Source organism: Otolemur garnettii, unplaced genomic scaffold (genome assembly GCF_000181295.1).
Source record: "Otolemur garnettii isolate 467f Iridium unplaced genomic scaffold, OtoGar3 scaffold00096, whole genome shotgun sequence".
Lineage (NCBI taxonomy): Eukaryota > Metazoa > Chordata > Mammalia > Primates > Galagidae > Otolemur > Otolemur garnettii.
This window is the reverse complement of record NW_003852491.1, coordinates 5200810-5216080: the sequence shown is the minus strand read 5'-3', so window position 1 is coordinate 5216080 and position 15271 is coordinate 5200810. Positions and strand designations below refer to the sequence as shown.

The following is a 15271-nucleotide window of genomic DNA, read 5'->3' as shown; positions in this document are numbered from 1 at the left end:
CGGGCCTGGCTGAAACCCACCAGCCTTGGTGTATGTGGCTGAGCCACAGGTACCGATCCAATCTTTTGTGTTTTTACAAACCTTTTTAACCTTTAGTTTATGGAGGTAGCTTGGAAATACCTCCTTTCTGTAAGAAGTCAAACAGAGACACAGCTCATGTGCCTTGCATGACCCCCCACCCCCCATCTTAGTCCCCTTCCTATTAGTGGCCTTGGTCATCAGCTTCATGGGTGACCTGCCAAGTCTTGTTCCTATAGTATCCTATAGTTTGTTTTATCACTTCTATGGTTTTACACATAAGTGGTATCATACTGTCTATTTTTTTCTGCAGTTTTTTTCCAGTGATTTTCTAAGCCATGAATCTTTTGAAATTATTTTAATAAGTGAAAACAGACATACTTTTGTTTGGAAAGTTTCACATTATAAAAGGGTAATTCCATGACACACAGCTGAACCTCTTCTGCTTCCAGTGCCCACAGGAGGAAGGACACACTGTCCCCCAGCTGTAGGGGCCTTTGTGGTCGTCTGCATCCCCCACTGCACCTCTGCTGCCCTCTTCCTTCCTTGAGCCTCTGCAATTCTGGGCTCTGTGGGTGCCTCCTCCTCAGACTAATGGCTTCCGACAGTGGCCCTTGAGTTGTGAGCCTGCTGTTAGCAGGATCAGGCTGGTGGACAGGTCACAGCAAGGCTGTCTGGGCTCATGCTCTCTCTGCCCAGCCAAGTGCACGGCTCTGGGCATGTCAGCCAACTTGTTTGCCTCTCACCCTCTTTACTGGTGCTGGGAAGGCTGCTGGGAGGAGGATCTGATTACTGGATGGAAGGTCCTTGGGGCAGGGCCTCTCCTGTGGTAAGGGCTCTGAGTGAGCCACTCTTCTCACTCTGGTGGAGTGGTTGGTTGTTCACTGTGCACCCCCAGGATACAGCCTGGCATGTGTCAGGTAAATGGATGCTGACTAAAAGGAGAAAGGAATAAGGATAATAGCCAAGATGTGAGGATGTGCAGGGACAGAGGGCCTTGTGTGGGGATACTGGAGCAGGCAGAGGAGCTGGGGTGTTTTGTGTGCGGTAGGGGTGCTTACAGATTCTGAGCACATCTAGTGATGCTGACTGAGGACTAGTCAGTGGGAGGCAGGCAGGGGGCCCCGAGCAAAGACAGGAAGACCGCAGAAGCCTCAGCAATCCCAGATACCATCTCCTGGGCCTTTCTGTGCTTGTCTTCAAGTACTCCCAGGACAGAGAAGCCACTCGATGCTGGCAGGCACCCAAAGGGCTGTGGCCTTTTACTGCTTCTGCGTTGCTATCCTGTGGGTTCAGCTGTGGTAGAATGATTACGACAAGCTATGTTTTTTTTTCATGAGGCCCCTCATGTCCCTTTTTTTCATGTTTATATCCAGGCAATGCTACCGTGGAGAAGTTGGAGGACTTCATCAACAACATCAACAGTGTCTTGGAGTCCTTGTATATTGAGATAAAGAAAGGATTCACAGAAGATGACGGGAGACCCATTTATGCGCTGGTGAGTGCCAGAGCCCCCTAGTGGCACTTGCGAGGAGCCAGAGCAGAGCACATGATTGACGAGACTGGTGGTGAAGAGCGTGAGCCACCCTGCCTGGCAGGGCTCTGAGGTGGGGCCCACTTTTTGGGCGCACAGCAAGCCTCTGACACCTGGGGTAGCATTTGGGTTACCAAGGTAGAGGGTGATAAGAACCGCGGCCCGACTTCAGTGCTTCTGTCACTGCCTATGTGGAGTCACTTCCTGAGATGCGGCAGCCTGTGTTTGTGTTGGTTTGATTTTGCTTTTTTAAAATTAAATCATAGCTATGTATATGATTTTGCTTTTTGATAGTACTTTGAAAAGAAGTCACCAAATGTGTGGAATATTTGGAATAAAGGGAGAAAATGTTTTCTTTTTAATTTGGAGTAAGACATAGCTATGAAAAGAAAAAGTGTAGAGGAGTGTTAAGAACAGAGACCCATTTGGGGCTTTCTGTTGTTTTCAGATTTATCCTTGTAGCTGAGTGAAATGTCCCCATCCTTGGCCAGGGAACACTCAGGCTATCTGAGAACATTGGGCTCTTCTCAGCCAGACCCTTACTCAGAAAGGAGCTCTTTAGTTCACGGTTTCCCAAACTTGATTCTGTGGAAAAAGTGTTAAGCAAGCAAATGGCTCTGGAAATGCTGGGCTACACAAGGCAAAGCAGATTTCCTTTCCAGACTTTTTGGTGGTTTTTGCATTTGAAGCTCCATTAGCATGCAGACAAGTTTCCCAAATTTATCTGAGTTTTGAAAGTACCACAAAACCTTTGTAGTTCTAAAATCTCTGAGAATCAGGTGTATTGGCTGAGCTACACCTGTGACATAAGGCTGGTCACAGATCTATCCTTGTGGCTATAGTGCCTGGTGTAGGAGCTTGTTGCCTTTGAGGACAAGAGAGCCAGCAATGTGTTATCTAGCCAGCAAATGAGGGCACAGCCTAATCATTGTGCTCACTTACTTTTAGGTGAATCTTGCCACAACTTCAATTTCCAAAATGGCCACTGATTTTGCAGAGAATGAACTGGATCTGTTTAGGAAGGCTGTAAGTATGCTGGCCAGGCTTCTCAAGATACTCATTTTTCAAGGGTCACTGGGGAGATAAAGGCCACCATTGTTGCCTGAAAGGAAGGCCTTTGCAGGGAGATGTCACTGGGTACCTCATTGGGAATTCACAGCTACCAGGTGATCGCTGGGCAGGCTGCCTGGGAAGGAAGGGCTGGGTCAGGTGTGAGCTGCAATGGGATGAGCAAGACCTAGGCCTCCCAGTAGTAACAAGTGCTTCTACCTGGCTGCTCCAAGTGCTATCTGGGATTGAATGGCAGCAGCACTCCCTGGAGCTTATTAGAAAGTTTGGATCTCAGTGCCTGGCCCAGATGGTTGGATCTCAATCTGCATTTTAACCATGTGCACATTCACGTGGCTGAGCACCTGGCTAAGAGTGGTTCTCTGGCCTAGATGCAATGCAGTAACTGTGGCAGTAAAAGATAATCCAGACATTCCAGCCTCGTTCCAGATCTGTCAAATCTGTATCTCTGAGGACCAGATCCTGGAATAATAAGGAGAAAATGGTTTTTTATTTGGAATAAGACATAGCAACTGTGAAAAGAAAAGTGTGGAGAAGTGTTAAGGGTAGAGACCCATTTGGGTTACCTGTAAATCTCCTGGGGCTACCAGTAGCCACAGTTGAGAAGCAGGCCCCAGGGTGAGTGACACACCTGTATTTCTGCAGGAAGCCTATCTTTCCTGGTGGCAGAGGTTTTGAGGCGACTTGCCTGGTCCTCAGTCCTGTTTGTATCTGTAGTGCCTGAACTATCTCTCTTCACTGGGCTATCCTGGCTCTGCTCTCATGTCATTCCTGACTATCTTGCCACTGATACCAGCCTTGATGACCTGCCCACTCTGAGTAAGGAGAGTGCCACCTCATTTATTCAGTCATTCATTTCTCAGCCTCCCTGCCTTCAGGGAGGTGGGAGTGAGGTGCAAGAGAGGTGAGGCAGTCCTTCTTGATTTTTTTTTTTTTCTTTTTTTGAGATAGAGTTTCACTATGTTGCCCTCGGTAGAGTGCTGTGGCATCACAGCTCGGCAACCGCAAACTCTTGGGCTTAAGCGATTCTCTTACCTCAGCCTCCCAAAGGACTACAGGTGCCTGCCACAACATCTGGCTATTTTTTGGGTGCAATTGTCATTGTTTAGTAGGCCCGGGCTGGGCTTGAACCCGCCAGCTTAGGTGTATGTGGCTGGTGCCCTACTCACTGAGCTATGGGTGTCAAGCCAACCTTCTTGATTTTTGGACATTAAGATTTTTTGGTGGCTCGGCGCCTGTGGCTCAAGTGGCTAAGGCGCCAGCCACATACACCTAAGGTGGCAGGTTCAAATCCAGCCCGGGCCCGCCAAAACAACAATGACGGCTACAACAACAACAAGAAAAATAGCCAGGTGTTGTGGCAGGCACCTGTGGTCCCAGCTACTTGGGAGACTGAGGCAGGAGACTTGCTTGAGCCCAGGAGTTGGACGTTGCTGTGAGCTATGATGCCATGGCATTCTACCCAGGGGGATAGCTTGAGGCTTTGTCTCAAAAAAAAGATTTTTTGGCATGACCTTATGGCAGTGACTTTTGAGTCAAAAGGACTTGAACACGTGTGTGTCTTTCATTGCACATTGTTAAGCTGTTTTGGGGAAAGTGTGTGTGCGGTTCAGCCTGTGATCTGAGTAGTGTTATTGCGTCCCTGCCAGAATGGGTATTATCTCTTAAAAGGTGGTCTTGCTGGGAGGCACCTATGGCTCAGTGGGTAGGGTGCCAGCCCCATATACTCAGGGTGGCAGGTTCAAACCTGGCCCTGGCCAAACTGCAACAAAAGAAATAGCCGGGCGTTGTGGCAGGTGCCTGTACTCCCAGCTACTCAGGAGGCTGAGGCAAGAGAATCACCTAAGCCTAGGAGTTTGAGGTTGCTATGAGCTGTAACGTCACAGTACTCTACTGAGGGTGATAAAGTGAGACTCTGTCTCTTAAAAAAAAAAAAAAAAGGTGGTTTTGCCAATTTAATGAATGCATTACCCGTTGTTTCTTGTAGTTAGAACTGATAATTGATTCAGAAACTGGCTTTGCATCTTCCACAAACATTTTGAACCTGGTTGACCAACTTAAAGGCAAGAAGATGAGGAAGAAGGAAGCTGAGCAAGTGCTGCAGAAGTTTGTGCAGAACAAATGGCTGATTGAGGTACTTTGATGGTTCGTTCCCCTAGCCCCATGTACTTTTCAGAGTGAATACAACTTTTCCTCCAAAACCATGTTTATCTTCCACTCCTGTCTGTGGAGCCAGGCCAGCCCTCTTGGGCATTGGCTGAATCAATGTGTTATTGACCTGGCAAGAAGATTTAGACCCGCCCCTGTTTACTCATTCAAGCTGTTGAGGGTGCTGTAGCCAGAAGTGGCAGAGCCAGGAGCTGCGCCCAGACATTTGGATTCTGGGATTGAGCCTCTGGCCCATAGACTGTGAGGCAGTGTGATTCTGTGCTGAAGAGTTAGCTGTAGTTGTCTGACCTGGGTCTGAGCCCTGAGCCAGGTGACCTTGAATTCCTTGTCTGTAAGAGGCAGGTGACAGTGTCTCTGTTTCTGGGCATTGGTAGTTGGAGTAGGAAGTAGGCAGTGCAGTAAAGCGCTTAGCACTGGCAGTCTTGGCACTTGGAGGCTAAGAAATTGCTGTTACTATCAGCAGAGTATTACTCAGGGCCAGTGCTCTGGGTTCTTTTCCCTTAGGCAGTGGCCCTTAAGAAGCAAAGAAGTGTAGACACATGTTACCCTCTTCTTTCCTTCAGTCTCTGCAGTTCTGGGCTCTGTGGGTACCTCCTCCTCAGACTGATGGTCCTGACAGTGCCCCTGAGTTGTGAGCCTGCTGCTAGCAGGAGGCTGTGGGAATCTAAGGAAAGGACCCAAGTGCAGATTTAGTTTCTAGAAGCTGCCCACTTTGTGTCTAGTCCTACTGCTGAGAGCAGAACAAATGTTTCAGTTCTTTCTCCACAAAGGCACCACTGTTTTTGAGAAGCGTGGGACTGAAAGCTTGGTATTGGCCATTTTTACCACAGTTTTCTCCCCCTCCCTGCCTGTGTCTGTTCAGGACGTGCTCACGTCTGCCTCTACTTCCTCACTTGGTGGTTAGACTTTTGGCCAGAGCCTGCTGCCTGTGGCTAAAGAGATTATTCACTTCCTTTTCAGGGAGATTTGCCTCTGGGCTGTCACAGTTTATGCTCTGAGTTACTGATTTCTCACTCCAGCAACCTGACCTGTATTCAGGTCTTGGGGTACCTGATGAGGGGAAGTACTAGAGAGGTCCTTGGGGATGAATGAAGGCAGGGCTGCAGGTTCCTGCGGAGTGCCCAGATCTTCCAGGCATGTTCATGTGTGTCTTCTGCTTGAGTCCATGCTGCCCTGAGATAGGTCCCTAGCTCGCTTTTTAGCTGACAGACTGCAGCTTAGTGGTTTGGGTGATGTCCGACAGTCTGAGAGTAGCAGAGCCAAGCTTAGGCTCTGGTCTGGGGATAGCAGCTCCCCATCTATGGCTTTGTCATGGGTTAATAGAATGGTCTCAGGTGGCTTAGGTCATAACTGACTGCTGTCTCTCATGGTGCAGTCTCTTCAGGTTGAGTTTCTTTAGAGGAGGGGTTATAGCATCTTTATCGTTGGCCCCTGTTGCAGATGTGGTGCCTAGCACTGTCAGTGCTCAGTAGAGGCCTGCTGAATGGATGCCCAGACAGGTGGATGAGGTTCCAGAGGGCCAGGATTTAAGGCTTGCAGAAAAATAAGAAATACTCATTATAGGAAGGTTAGCATAAAGAAACCCCTTGATGTCACCGTTATCCTGCTTTTAGAGCTAAGAGCTCTGGCATCCCAGTTCATAGCCCTTTGCACTCATAACTTAGTGTGTTTATCTAGCATATGCTGACACCATCATGTATAAGTCACAGGGCATGTGCCTGACTTTAGCATTAGACTTTTTGTTTGCCAGCCTTTTGCTGCCTGAAGAGGCAGGAGATAGAGAGGAAAGACCCCACCTCTAGAGTCTGTTGGACAGAGCTTTGCCCTCTGTGCCTTTCTCACTAAAATGAAAGTGTTGGCATGGCCTTCTTAAGGGTGGCTCTGAGCTCCAAAGAGAGTGGACCAGAGGTTCTTTGAGCTGCTGTGGGAGGGGGTATTGTAGCCCTTGTGACATGTAGCATATAGGACTCCTTTTACTGCCTGTGTGGCTCTGGGGGACCCTCTTGTGGACAGAGGAATAAACCTAGTGGGAAGGGGGCTGGGACTGAGAGACACCTCCAGATCCTCCAGTACCTATGGCAAGTGACGGCTAGTCTCTAAGACTGTTTCTCACTTGAAGGTGAGGATATTGGCTGCTCCCAGGTATTTTTTGTGAAGGCCCAATGCTTTTTGACCTGGGTGGCCTAGTGAGAGTTGCTGTAAGGTTGGTGACACTTTGGAAGAACCACCAAGGACTGGGATGGGATGCTGGCTGGCCCCCTGATAAGCTAAGCTGTCTTGTGGGGCAGCACCTCAGTCAGGGGGACCATGTTTCAGAGTCTGATCCTCAGCCTCTCAAAATGGAACTTCCCATAGGAATAGCTAGGTGCCCACTGACCAGGGTCATTCCAGATAGTGTGTCACTCCACGTTATGTCTAGAGAGACTATGTCTTAGCACAGAATGGCTGAGGCAGCTGTTGGTGTACAAGGAGGCCCTGGGGTGGAGGGTGTTTGGGTTGCAGGGAAGACCTCTGAGATTGAGCATGGCTTATCAGAGCTCAGACATCCACTGACTGGCCACATCTCTACATATCCCAGGGGCTGTGCATCTCCAGCCTTGTGTTATTGCCAGGCCTAGAAGACCGCTTGAGCTGTGATCTTCATTGAAAATTAGGCCCCTCCTCTGATGAGCTGCAGAGGACTGAGTGGGGTCATGAACCATAATCATTAGGCACAGTTTCAGGTATATGCAGGGGTTTGGTAAATATGGCTCAAGCCTGCATCTGAACTTGTTCACCAGAGCATTGGGAATTCCTCCTTGGAATTGGTGCGGGGGCTCCTTAATCTTCCCTCACATGTTTATCATGGCACTGCCAAGTACTGGGCCCCACACCAGACTCTGGGTGCACATGAGTGAGCAAATCCAGACCTGGTAGCTGCTCTGATAGCACTTGTAGCCTTCTGGGGGAGCCCGAGGTCAGTCACACACTGACATAGGCTTACAGCTATAAGGGAAGCATGGTTTTATGTCAGCTCCAACAGAGGAACCAGCCCTCAGCTGAGGAAGTAACAGTTAAGCTGAAGGCTGTGTAGGAGTTAGCTGGAGCTAGGAGTGTGGAGGATGGTCAGGCTATGCAAAGTCCCTGTGGCCAGAGCACAGTATGCTCAGCTCCTTGAGCACAACAACCATGGACAGAGTGGATAAAGTGAGCCTATGAGATGGCATGGTAGGGACTTGGCTCTTGGCTCTTCAAGTCCCAAGGATGGTGGGAAGCCCTGGAGGGTTTAGGCATAGTGACAGGGCTGGTCTTGTCCTGTAGAGGTTATGTGCTGGTGGACAGGGGTCTCAGGGAGAACAGAGGGAGGTGAGAGTGGAATAGGGTGGTGGCCATGGGGATGGAGTCCACAGTGGATTTGGGAGCTTTTGAGAAGGTAATAGCCACACAGCATTTGAAGGGGCACAAAGCCCCTGTCCACACAGTGACAGCCATGTTGCAGGACACCAGAGCTTGGTGCTTCTAGCCTCCTTGCCCTCCTGAAGCCCATGGCAGCCTGCCCTCTCTGACTCCCCACAGTCACTGTCTCATCTTCCTGACTCCGTACCTACCTGCCTGTGTCTCCCTCTGGTGGTTACCTGGTCCTATATTGGTAGCTTACAGTGAATGCACTTTGAGCCCAGGTCACAGAAACACACCACCCCTCCATGTAGGGTTGGAGATGGAAGCAGGAACAAGGTGGGGGGTGTCTAGCTGTCAGAAATTTTACAACAAGCTTTTGCTTATTGTAAAAATTATAAAATAACAGAAAAGATGGTAAGCACTCAGGGAGACTCCATAGGCATCTGTCCTCCATGGTGGTGTCTTATGGCCAGACCTGAGCCCTCTCTCTCCTAGCCTACCCCCACAGGCTTTTCAGCATGCCTGTGCCCAGTCCCTGACCCCCACACTGGCACCCCCTTAGTGGGAGGGAGTATCAGATAGTAACAGTTGTGGCTAACAGGTCACAACCCAATCCTCTGGCTGCCTCTGGTGAGAAAGAATTGACTTTTGTGAGTTCCCCTGACATTGGCTTCCATATGGGTCTCCACCCAGGGAGACTGGACTGGGGCAGCTGGGCTGATGGTGTGCTTCTTGGCTCTCCCAGAGTTTCTAGGCTACATGTTGTATGTATGACGTGTGCCTTGAGGTGGGAGTCGGGAGACCCAGTTTTGCCTCTGTAGGTGCCTTCCAGCTTCTGAGATCTGTGAAGTGCTCTGGCCAGAAGTGACCTCGGATGGTCACTGTAGAGGCTTCAGGCAGCAGTGCTAGGAGGTTACTCTGGGGAGTGGGGTGGAGGTGGCTGATGGCAAAGGATGGAAGCAGTGCATTTGCTTGCTGGGAAACTACCTGCTTTGTGGGCTTCAGTGTCTTCACCTGCAGGAGGACTATGACTGCCTCTCATGGGGCCTTTGCACAGACAGAATGGTCATGTCTGAAGACATGGGGTGCCGAGAAGGTACAGGTAGGGGGTGCTTCAACTCTGTTGCTCTTTAGGTTTTTGTCACAGTTTTTCTTGCTGAGCCTCTACAAGGGCACATGGTTTACTCTGGTTGGCTGTGGCTGGTGGAAACCTACAGGGCAAAGAGCATCCAGACCTTTGTTCTGCCTGGGCTTTGGGCTGTGGGATGGCAGAGGGGTACTGCATGGGGAGAGGGCCTGGCTGAGGTGGCCGCCTCCCATTCTGTACCCGTAGAAGGAAGGGGAGTTTACCCTGCACACCCGGGCCATCCTGGAGATGGAGCAGTACATCCGGGAGACATACCCTGATGCTGTGAAGATCTGCAACATCTGCCATAGCCTCCTCATCCAGGTATTCACGTGGCCGGGGTAAGGGAGTGCACCTCATGGCCTATCCGGCTTCCCAGGGCTGTGTGGTACTTTCTAGAATTCTCTCTGGGCCCAGACCTCTGACCCTGCTGGGATATCCTCCAGTCAGGGCTGATGGAGGCCCTCTCCCCGGATGTGTCTGGGGACGCCTGTCCTTCTCTGCCCACATAAATTTGCCATCTTCCCAACTCCCAGGCTCCAGTCTTCTAGCCTAAGGGCTCTATCTTATTTTTCTCCAGAAGTGCTCTCCTGAGTCTTTTGTGTAATTGTGGTAAATGTCTTTTCTATGTTGATTGTTATCTTAAGTCATCTTTTTTACACTGAAGGCTTTTTGTAGGGCTTTACAGCCATTGAGCCAGTGCTGGACATTCGTGTCTTTTTAGGTTAACAGTTTTGTAATTTTTTTTCCTTTGATAATTGTAGTAGCTATGGTGGGCCTCTTTGCACATGTGTCATTGGGCACCTGGTGACTATTCTTGGTTGAATTCCTACAAGTGAAATTTCTGGGACAAAGTGCATATTATTTTTTAAAAACATTTTTGAGCCATGTTGCCAAATTGCCTTCTGAAAAGGTATGGCTGTCTACACTGCCATCTGTAGGATCTGAGCACAGGATCCGGAGGGCTCCCGAGGTATCATTGTGAGCCTGCAGCTTCTACTTGGTCATTTGTTAGTGAAAACCACTGTACTAAGGACCTGGGGAGTATTATCAGTATTAATCTAGGCCTGGAGGACACAACTACCGCCTGCTGATTGTTTTCTTACAACTGTCCCGGAATTTTCTGAAATGGGCAGATGTGCACAGCTCCACACTCAGTCCTTCTTGTTTCAGGGTCAGAGCTGCGAAACCTGTGGGATCAAGATGCACCTGCCTTGTGTGGCCAAGTATTTCCAGTCGAATTCAGAGCCACGCTGTCCTCACTGCAATGACTATTGGCCCCATGACATACCAGGTGCATGGTCCCTGTGGGCTAACGGGAAGGGCAGAGCTCATCACTTGGATGTGAGGAAGCCCTGGGAGACAGGGAGTACCCTGAAAAGCTCCTCGAATGCGGGGGTCTCTCAGCAGCCAAGTCCCACTGCAGGAAGTGTAAAGGCTGACTTGCACCATTCCTAGGGGTTCTTTGAAACACAGTAGAAATTCTAACATGTATGGGCATTGTCTGGCAGCCATCTCCGGAGGCGGGTGTGAAAGCAGTGTCTACAGATCCCTTAGCTTGTTCTTCTGTGAATCAGAGCTAATTCTACCTTCCTCTCAGGCTGGGGAAGAGGGTAGCAGTGAAGAGTATTATGGACGTAGGACCATAGGCAGAGTTTTAGGCACAGGAGACATAGCTGTCGACTTGAGCTGTGTCCCTGTGCCACCAGCCCCTGGTATTTATTCACTGTGTCTTCTTGTCCTTTTCTGTATACAGAAGTCTTCAACCCTGAGAAGGAGAGGGAGGCTGGTACCTCCAAGTCGAACAAGAAGTCTTTGCGGTCCAGGCAGCATTAGCCGCTGTGTACCTGGGACAGCCTGATCACCCAGCCCTGCCTGAGAGAGGGCATCAGTATTTCATAGTTCACACAAATTGCCTCCCTTGTTCTTTGTATTCATTATTAACAGCTTTGGAATAAAAGTGTTAGAAGTTGCAGCAACCTCTGTGTGTGGTCTCTATGCATGAGGCACTGCGTCCTGGCCTTGCCTTCTTTCCTGGAGTTTAAGTGATAAGTCAGAACTGTTGATTTGGGCTCCAGTAGGCAAAGCCCACAGTGACCCTGCAGGTCAGTGTACTTTTCAGAGACACTGTGGCCCATAGTCCTTCAGTCCTAGCTTAGCTCAGTTGTTCTTGTGAGGACCTGGCCAGCCCTGACCCTGGCCTTGGCCTCTAATTCCCATAGTTTGGACTCTCCCCTGGCCTGAAATGTCCCTGGCAGCCAGTGACATTTCAGCTCCAGTTTAGATGCCGCCTCCTTCCGGCCCTCCTGGACCCAGTCATCATGAGGTCCTGTCCAGCTCCTGCTCCAGGATGACTCTAGGGACCCATGTTGGGCCCCTGCCCCACTGCTTAGGGTACAGCGCTTCCTTCCTCTGGCTGTGCCCCCTCTGCTGCACACTCTCCCCTCTGGTCTCCTGCCCTTCCTGCCCAGCCTTAGATCTTGGCAGCCTCTTACCTCTACAGCACCCAGTCCCACTCCCTGTACTTTCTTGGTCCTCACTCTTGCTGCACTGTTAGAATTCCATCTTCCTGCCTCTCATCTGCCCTAACGTCAGTCAGGACCCTTCATTTGTGACAGTTAGGCCAACTCAGACAAGCTTGAACAAGGAAGGGGGAAGGACTTGGCCTGAGGGGCCCTCAGGAGAGACTGAGTCTGGTAGTTCCAACAGTGTCACCAGGTGTCCATATTTCTATCTGTTCTCATGAGCTGGCCTCCTGCTTGGAGCCTACAAGATAGTTTTCCTGAAAACTGAGACACTTTCTGTATGGTGGCAGAGCAGCTGCCCTGCTTCCAGGTCTCATGCCTCAGTGTCAGGGGAAGAAGTGGCTCTCACTTAGTGGCTGCCCATGCCCCAGGGAGCATTCTCATGGCTCCCAGCTCCTTTGTGGACACTGTAGAAGTGGGAAGGGGATGCTCCAAGTGGCACCAGAAGTAAGACTTGCCTAGAGCTGTGGGTGGTACAGTCCCTCTCAAGCCCCACGACTGTGAGTGAGCAGGGCATCTCCCTAAGCAAACTAAGGTACAGTTACCAGGCAGGGAAATGAATTGTGGACACTGAATTGGTGGGGTGGCCTCCCCAGGGTGGGCAGGGGTACTCTGCTTTGTCTACCTCAGTAAAACCAGTGTGTGGTAGGCATTTAGGGTGTGGTGAATGTAAATACCTGCTGGGGGGCTCACCTTCCCACCCACCTTCCTGTCAGTGAGGCAGCCTGGGACCCCAGTGCTCTTCCTCAGTGGGTAGGCACTCTTAGTCTGAGTCTGGGTGACCCTACTAGAGGGCACCCTGACTTGGAGTTCATCAGCACAGATGCCCCAGGGGCTTAGCCAGAAAGGTATGCGGTAGCTCCTACAGGAAAGCAGAATCAGTCTAGAAAAGATGGATCTTGGAATTGGGGGTTTAGGACAGCACTGCTGCCATAGTAAGTCAGTTCTGGCCCCTGTATCCTCCCAGCATTCCTTCAAGATGCAGGTGCAGGGAGTGAGTGATTTATAGACCTTCTAAGACTGCTTTCCTGGGGTAGAGGGGGTTGGGGAAGGATGGTACTCCAGAATCCTATCGATGGGCTGTTGTGGAAGATGGGAGGATAGACATCAAAAGGCAAAAAGCCAACCAGCAGGAGACAGCCAGCTTCCTGCATTCATTTGCTCTGTGTTCTGGTGGTCAAGGAGAGGCATATCCATATAGTTTGGGGGAGTCCTAGTTGGTGACCCAGGAAGCCTCTGAGCAACTGTCACTGGGACACTGGCCCTCTAGCCACTAGCTTCCCTATCTCTCACCCTTTTTATTATTTTTTGATACAAGACTCCCACTTTGTGCCCTGAGTAGAGTGTCGTGACATCATAGCTCACAGCAACCTCAAACTTGGGCTCAAATGATCCTCTTGCCTCAGCCTCCCGAATAGCTTTAACTACAGGTTAAAGCTAGTTTTAACTATTTAACTATTTAACTAAAACTCCCAGCTAGTTTTTCTATTTTTAGTAGAGACAGAGTCTCACTCTTGGTCAGGCTGCTCTCAAACTCCTGAGCTCAATTGATCTACCTGCGTTGGCTTCCCAGAGTGCTAGGATTACAGTTGTGAACCACTGTGCCCATCTTCCACCCTTTCATGATGATACCAAAGCAGACATCCCAAGACAGGCTCTGGTGCTATGCTCCCTGGCTAAAACCTCTGCAGGGCCTCTGACACAGCCCCAGCCTCAGCCTGCTTTCTCTCCCATTGGCACTCTGACCATCATTCAGGAATTACTGTGTGGCTTGCCATGCTCTGGGTCCCCACTGCTGCCCTTAGGCCCTGTCCACATAGCAGCACACTGTCCCTGCTGAGCCCTCCAGTGCCTTCCCCAGTGCTGTATGGCCCAGGCCTGTGGCCTTCTGTACACCTCACCCCACCAGGCTTTCTCGCCTAGGGGGTGTTAGACCCACTATTGGGAGCTTTACCACAAATCTGAAGTCAGGTCTGGATCTCTGGCCATTCAAGCTTATTTTTATTCAAATGTTTTAACTATCAAAAGGTCACCTCCCCACCAATCCATCCCCTGGTGCTGTTTTGTCCTGTTAACTCTGTTTTGTTGCCTTCATTGTTCTCATCACTATCTGACACTATCTTGTTTTGTTCTGATCTCACTGGACACTGACCTCTCTTCCCCACAATAGTGTTAAACCAGAGGGCAGGGACCTCATCTGGCTTGATGCTGTGTCCCCAGTGTCTACACAGGACTTGTGGCACTGAGCAGGCCCTCCCCACATCTCAGATGGGCATGTAGGCAGGGGAGTCCCTTGCTTGCACCCCTTGTTTCCTGGCTGTGAGCAACTGTTTCAGGCTCTGGTTCCAAGCTGACTTCAGGGAGTTCATATCCCTCCCTCTGAGCACCAAAGCCAGCCCTCCACCAGGGCTTACTAGCAACACTGGAGCCCTGCCCATAGGACACAAAGATTTCCTCTTCTGAGTTCTTCCTAGTTGACAAAGGACATTTATTTGAGGCAGCTAGGCCTCCATGAGTGTTTTTTTTTTAATTAAATCATAGCTGTGTACATTACTGCAATCACAGGGTACAGTGTGGTGTTTTCATATACAATTTGAAATACTCTCATCAAACTGGTTAACGTAGCCTTTGTGTCATTTTCTTAGTTATTAAGACATTCATACTCTGCTTTTAGAAAGATTCACTTTGTAGCCTTGTAAGATAAACCATAGAGGTGACCCCACCAATCTCAACCCACCCCCCACCTCTCCCCTCCCCCCTCCTCATATTCTAAGGCTATAATTAGGTTATATCTTTCCTATGAAAGCTATAATTTAGTTTCAAATTAGGGCTGTGTACATTGCATACTTTTTCTTCTGTTCTTGAGATACTTTACTAAGAAGAACATTTTCCATCAGTGTTTTAATAGGGTGGCCTCCACTGCAGGCTTAGAGGCCTATGGCATCACAGATGAGCCACAGATGTGAGGCCTGCAGCCGGGATAGGTGGAATGGGAATGCCTGGGCCCCTGGAAGCTGGAGCCACAGCCCACCCATCCCTTGGCTGGGGAAGTTATGTGTGGGGCTATGAGGTTTAGCCCCTGTGCAGCCATGCAGCAGCCATTCCTCATCACTGGCGCACATGTGAGGCATTGCATTCCTATTTTATGCCTCACTACCTTTGGCAGCATTGATATCTGGTGTAAATTCATATGAAAAATAAGGCAAATAAGTATTAATAATGGCAAATCAACAATCTCTTTGCAAGCTACTGACCGGGACCCTGGACTTCCTCCACTTCCTACCAGCTCTTGTATTTGTCCTTCCTCTGCGCACCTGGCTCCGACAGTCTGCTCACTGGAGTACCACTGCCTCCTTGTGGGCCCCATGGCCTGCCAACAGCTAGCTTTCAAAAATGCAGATTCTGATGATCTCTGCTCAAACACCGAGGTTCCCAGACTTAGTGATGAAGGTT

General features: G+C 49.8%; 1 protein-coding gene across 2 annotated transcripts in view; it reads left to right on the top strand.

The window, feature by feature from the left end:
- NSMCE1 (NSE1 homolog, SMC5-SMC6 complex component) overlaps nucleotides 1–11272 on the top strand; it is a 40406-nt gene extending 29134 nt beyond the window's left edge. Inside the window, exons 3-8 of one of the 2 annotated variants that reach the window (XM_003795748.3) lie at nucleotides 1395–1516; nucleotides 2501–2578; nucleotides 4608–4754; nucleotides 9501–9617; nucleotides 10467–10587; nucleotides 11050–11272. In XM_003795748.3, coding sequence (XP_003795796.2) covers nucleotides 1395–1516; nucleotides 2501–2578; nucleotides 4608–4754; nucleotides 9501–9617; nucleotides 10467–10587; nucleotides 11050–11129 — 665 coding nt within the window. In that variant the 3' untranslated portion in view covers nucleotides 11130–11272. The remainder of the gene's footprint in view (nucleotides 1–1394; nucleotides 1517–2500; nucleotides 2579–4607; nucleotides 4755–9500; nucleotides 9618–10466; nucleotides 10588–11049) is intronic. The other variant, XM_023516739.1, reaches the window with a different exon arrangement.
- The last annotated feature ends 3999 nt before the right edge of the window (nucleotides 11273–15271 follow it).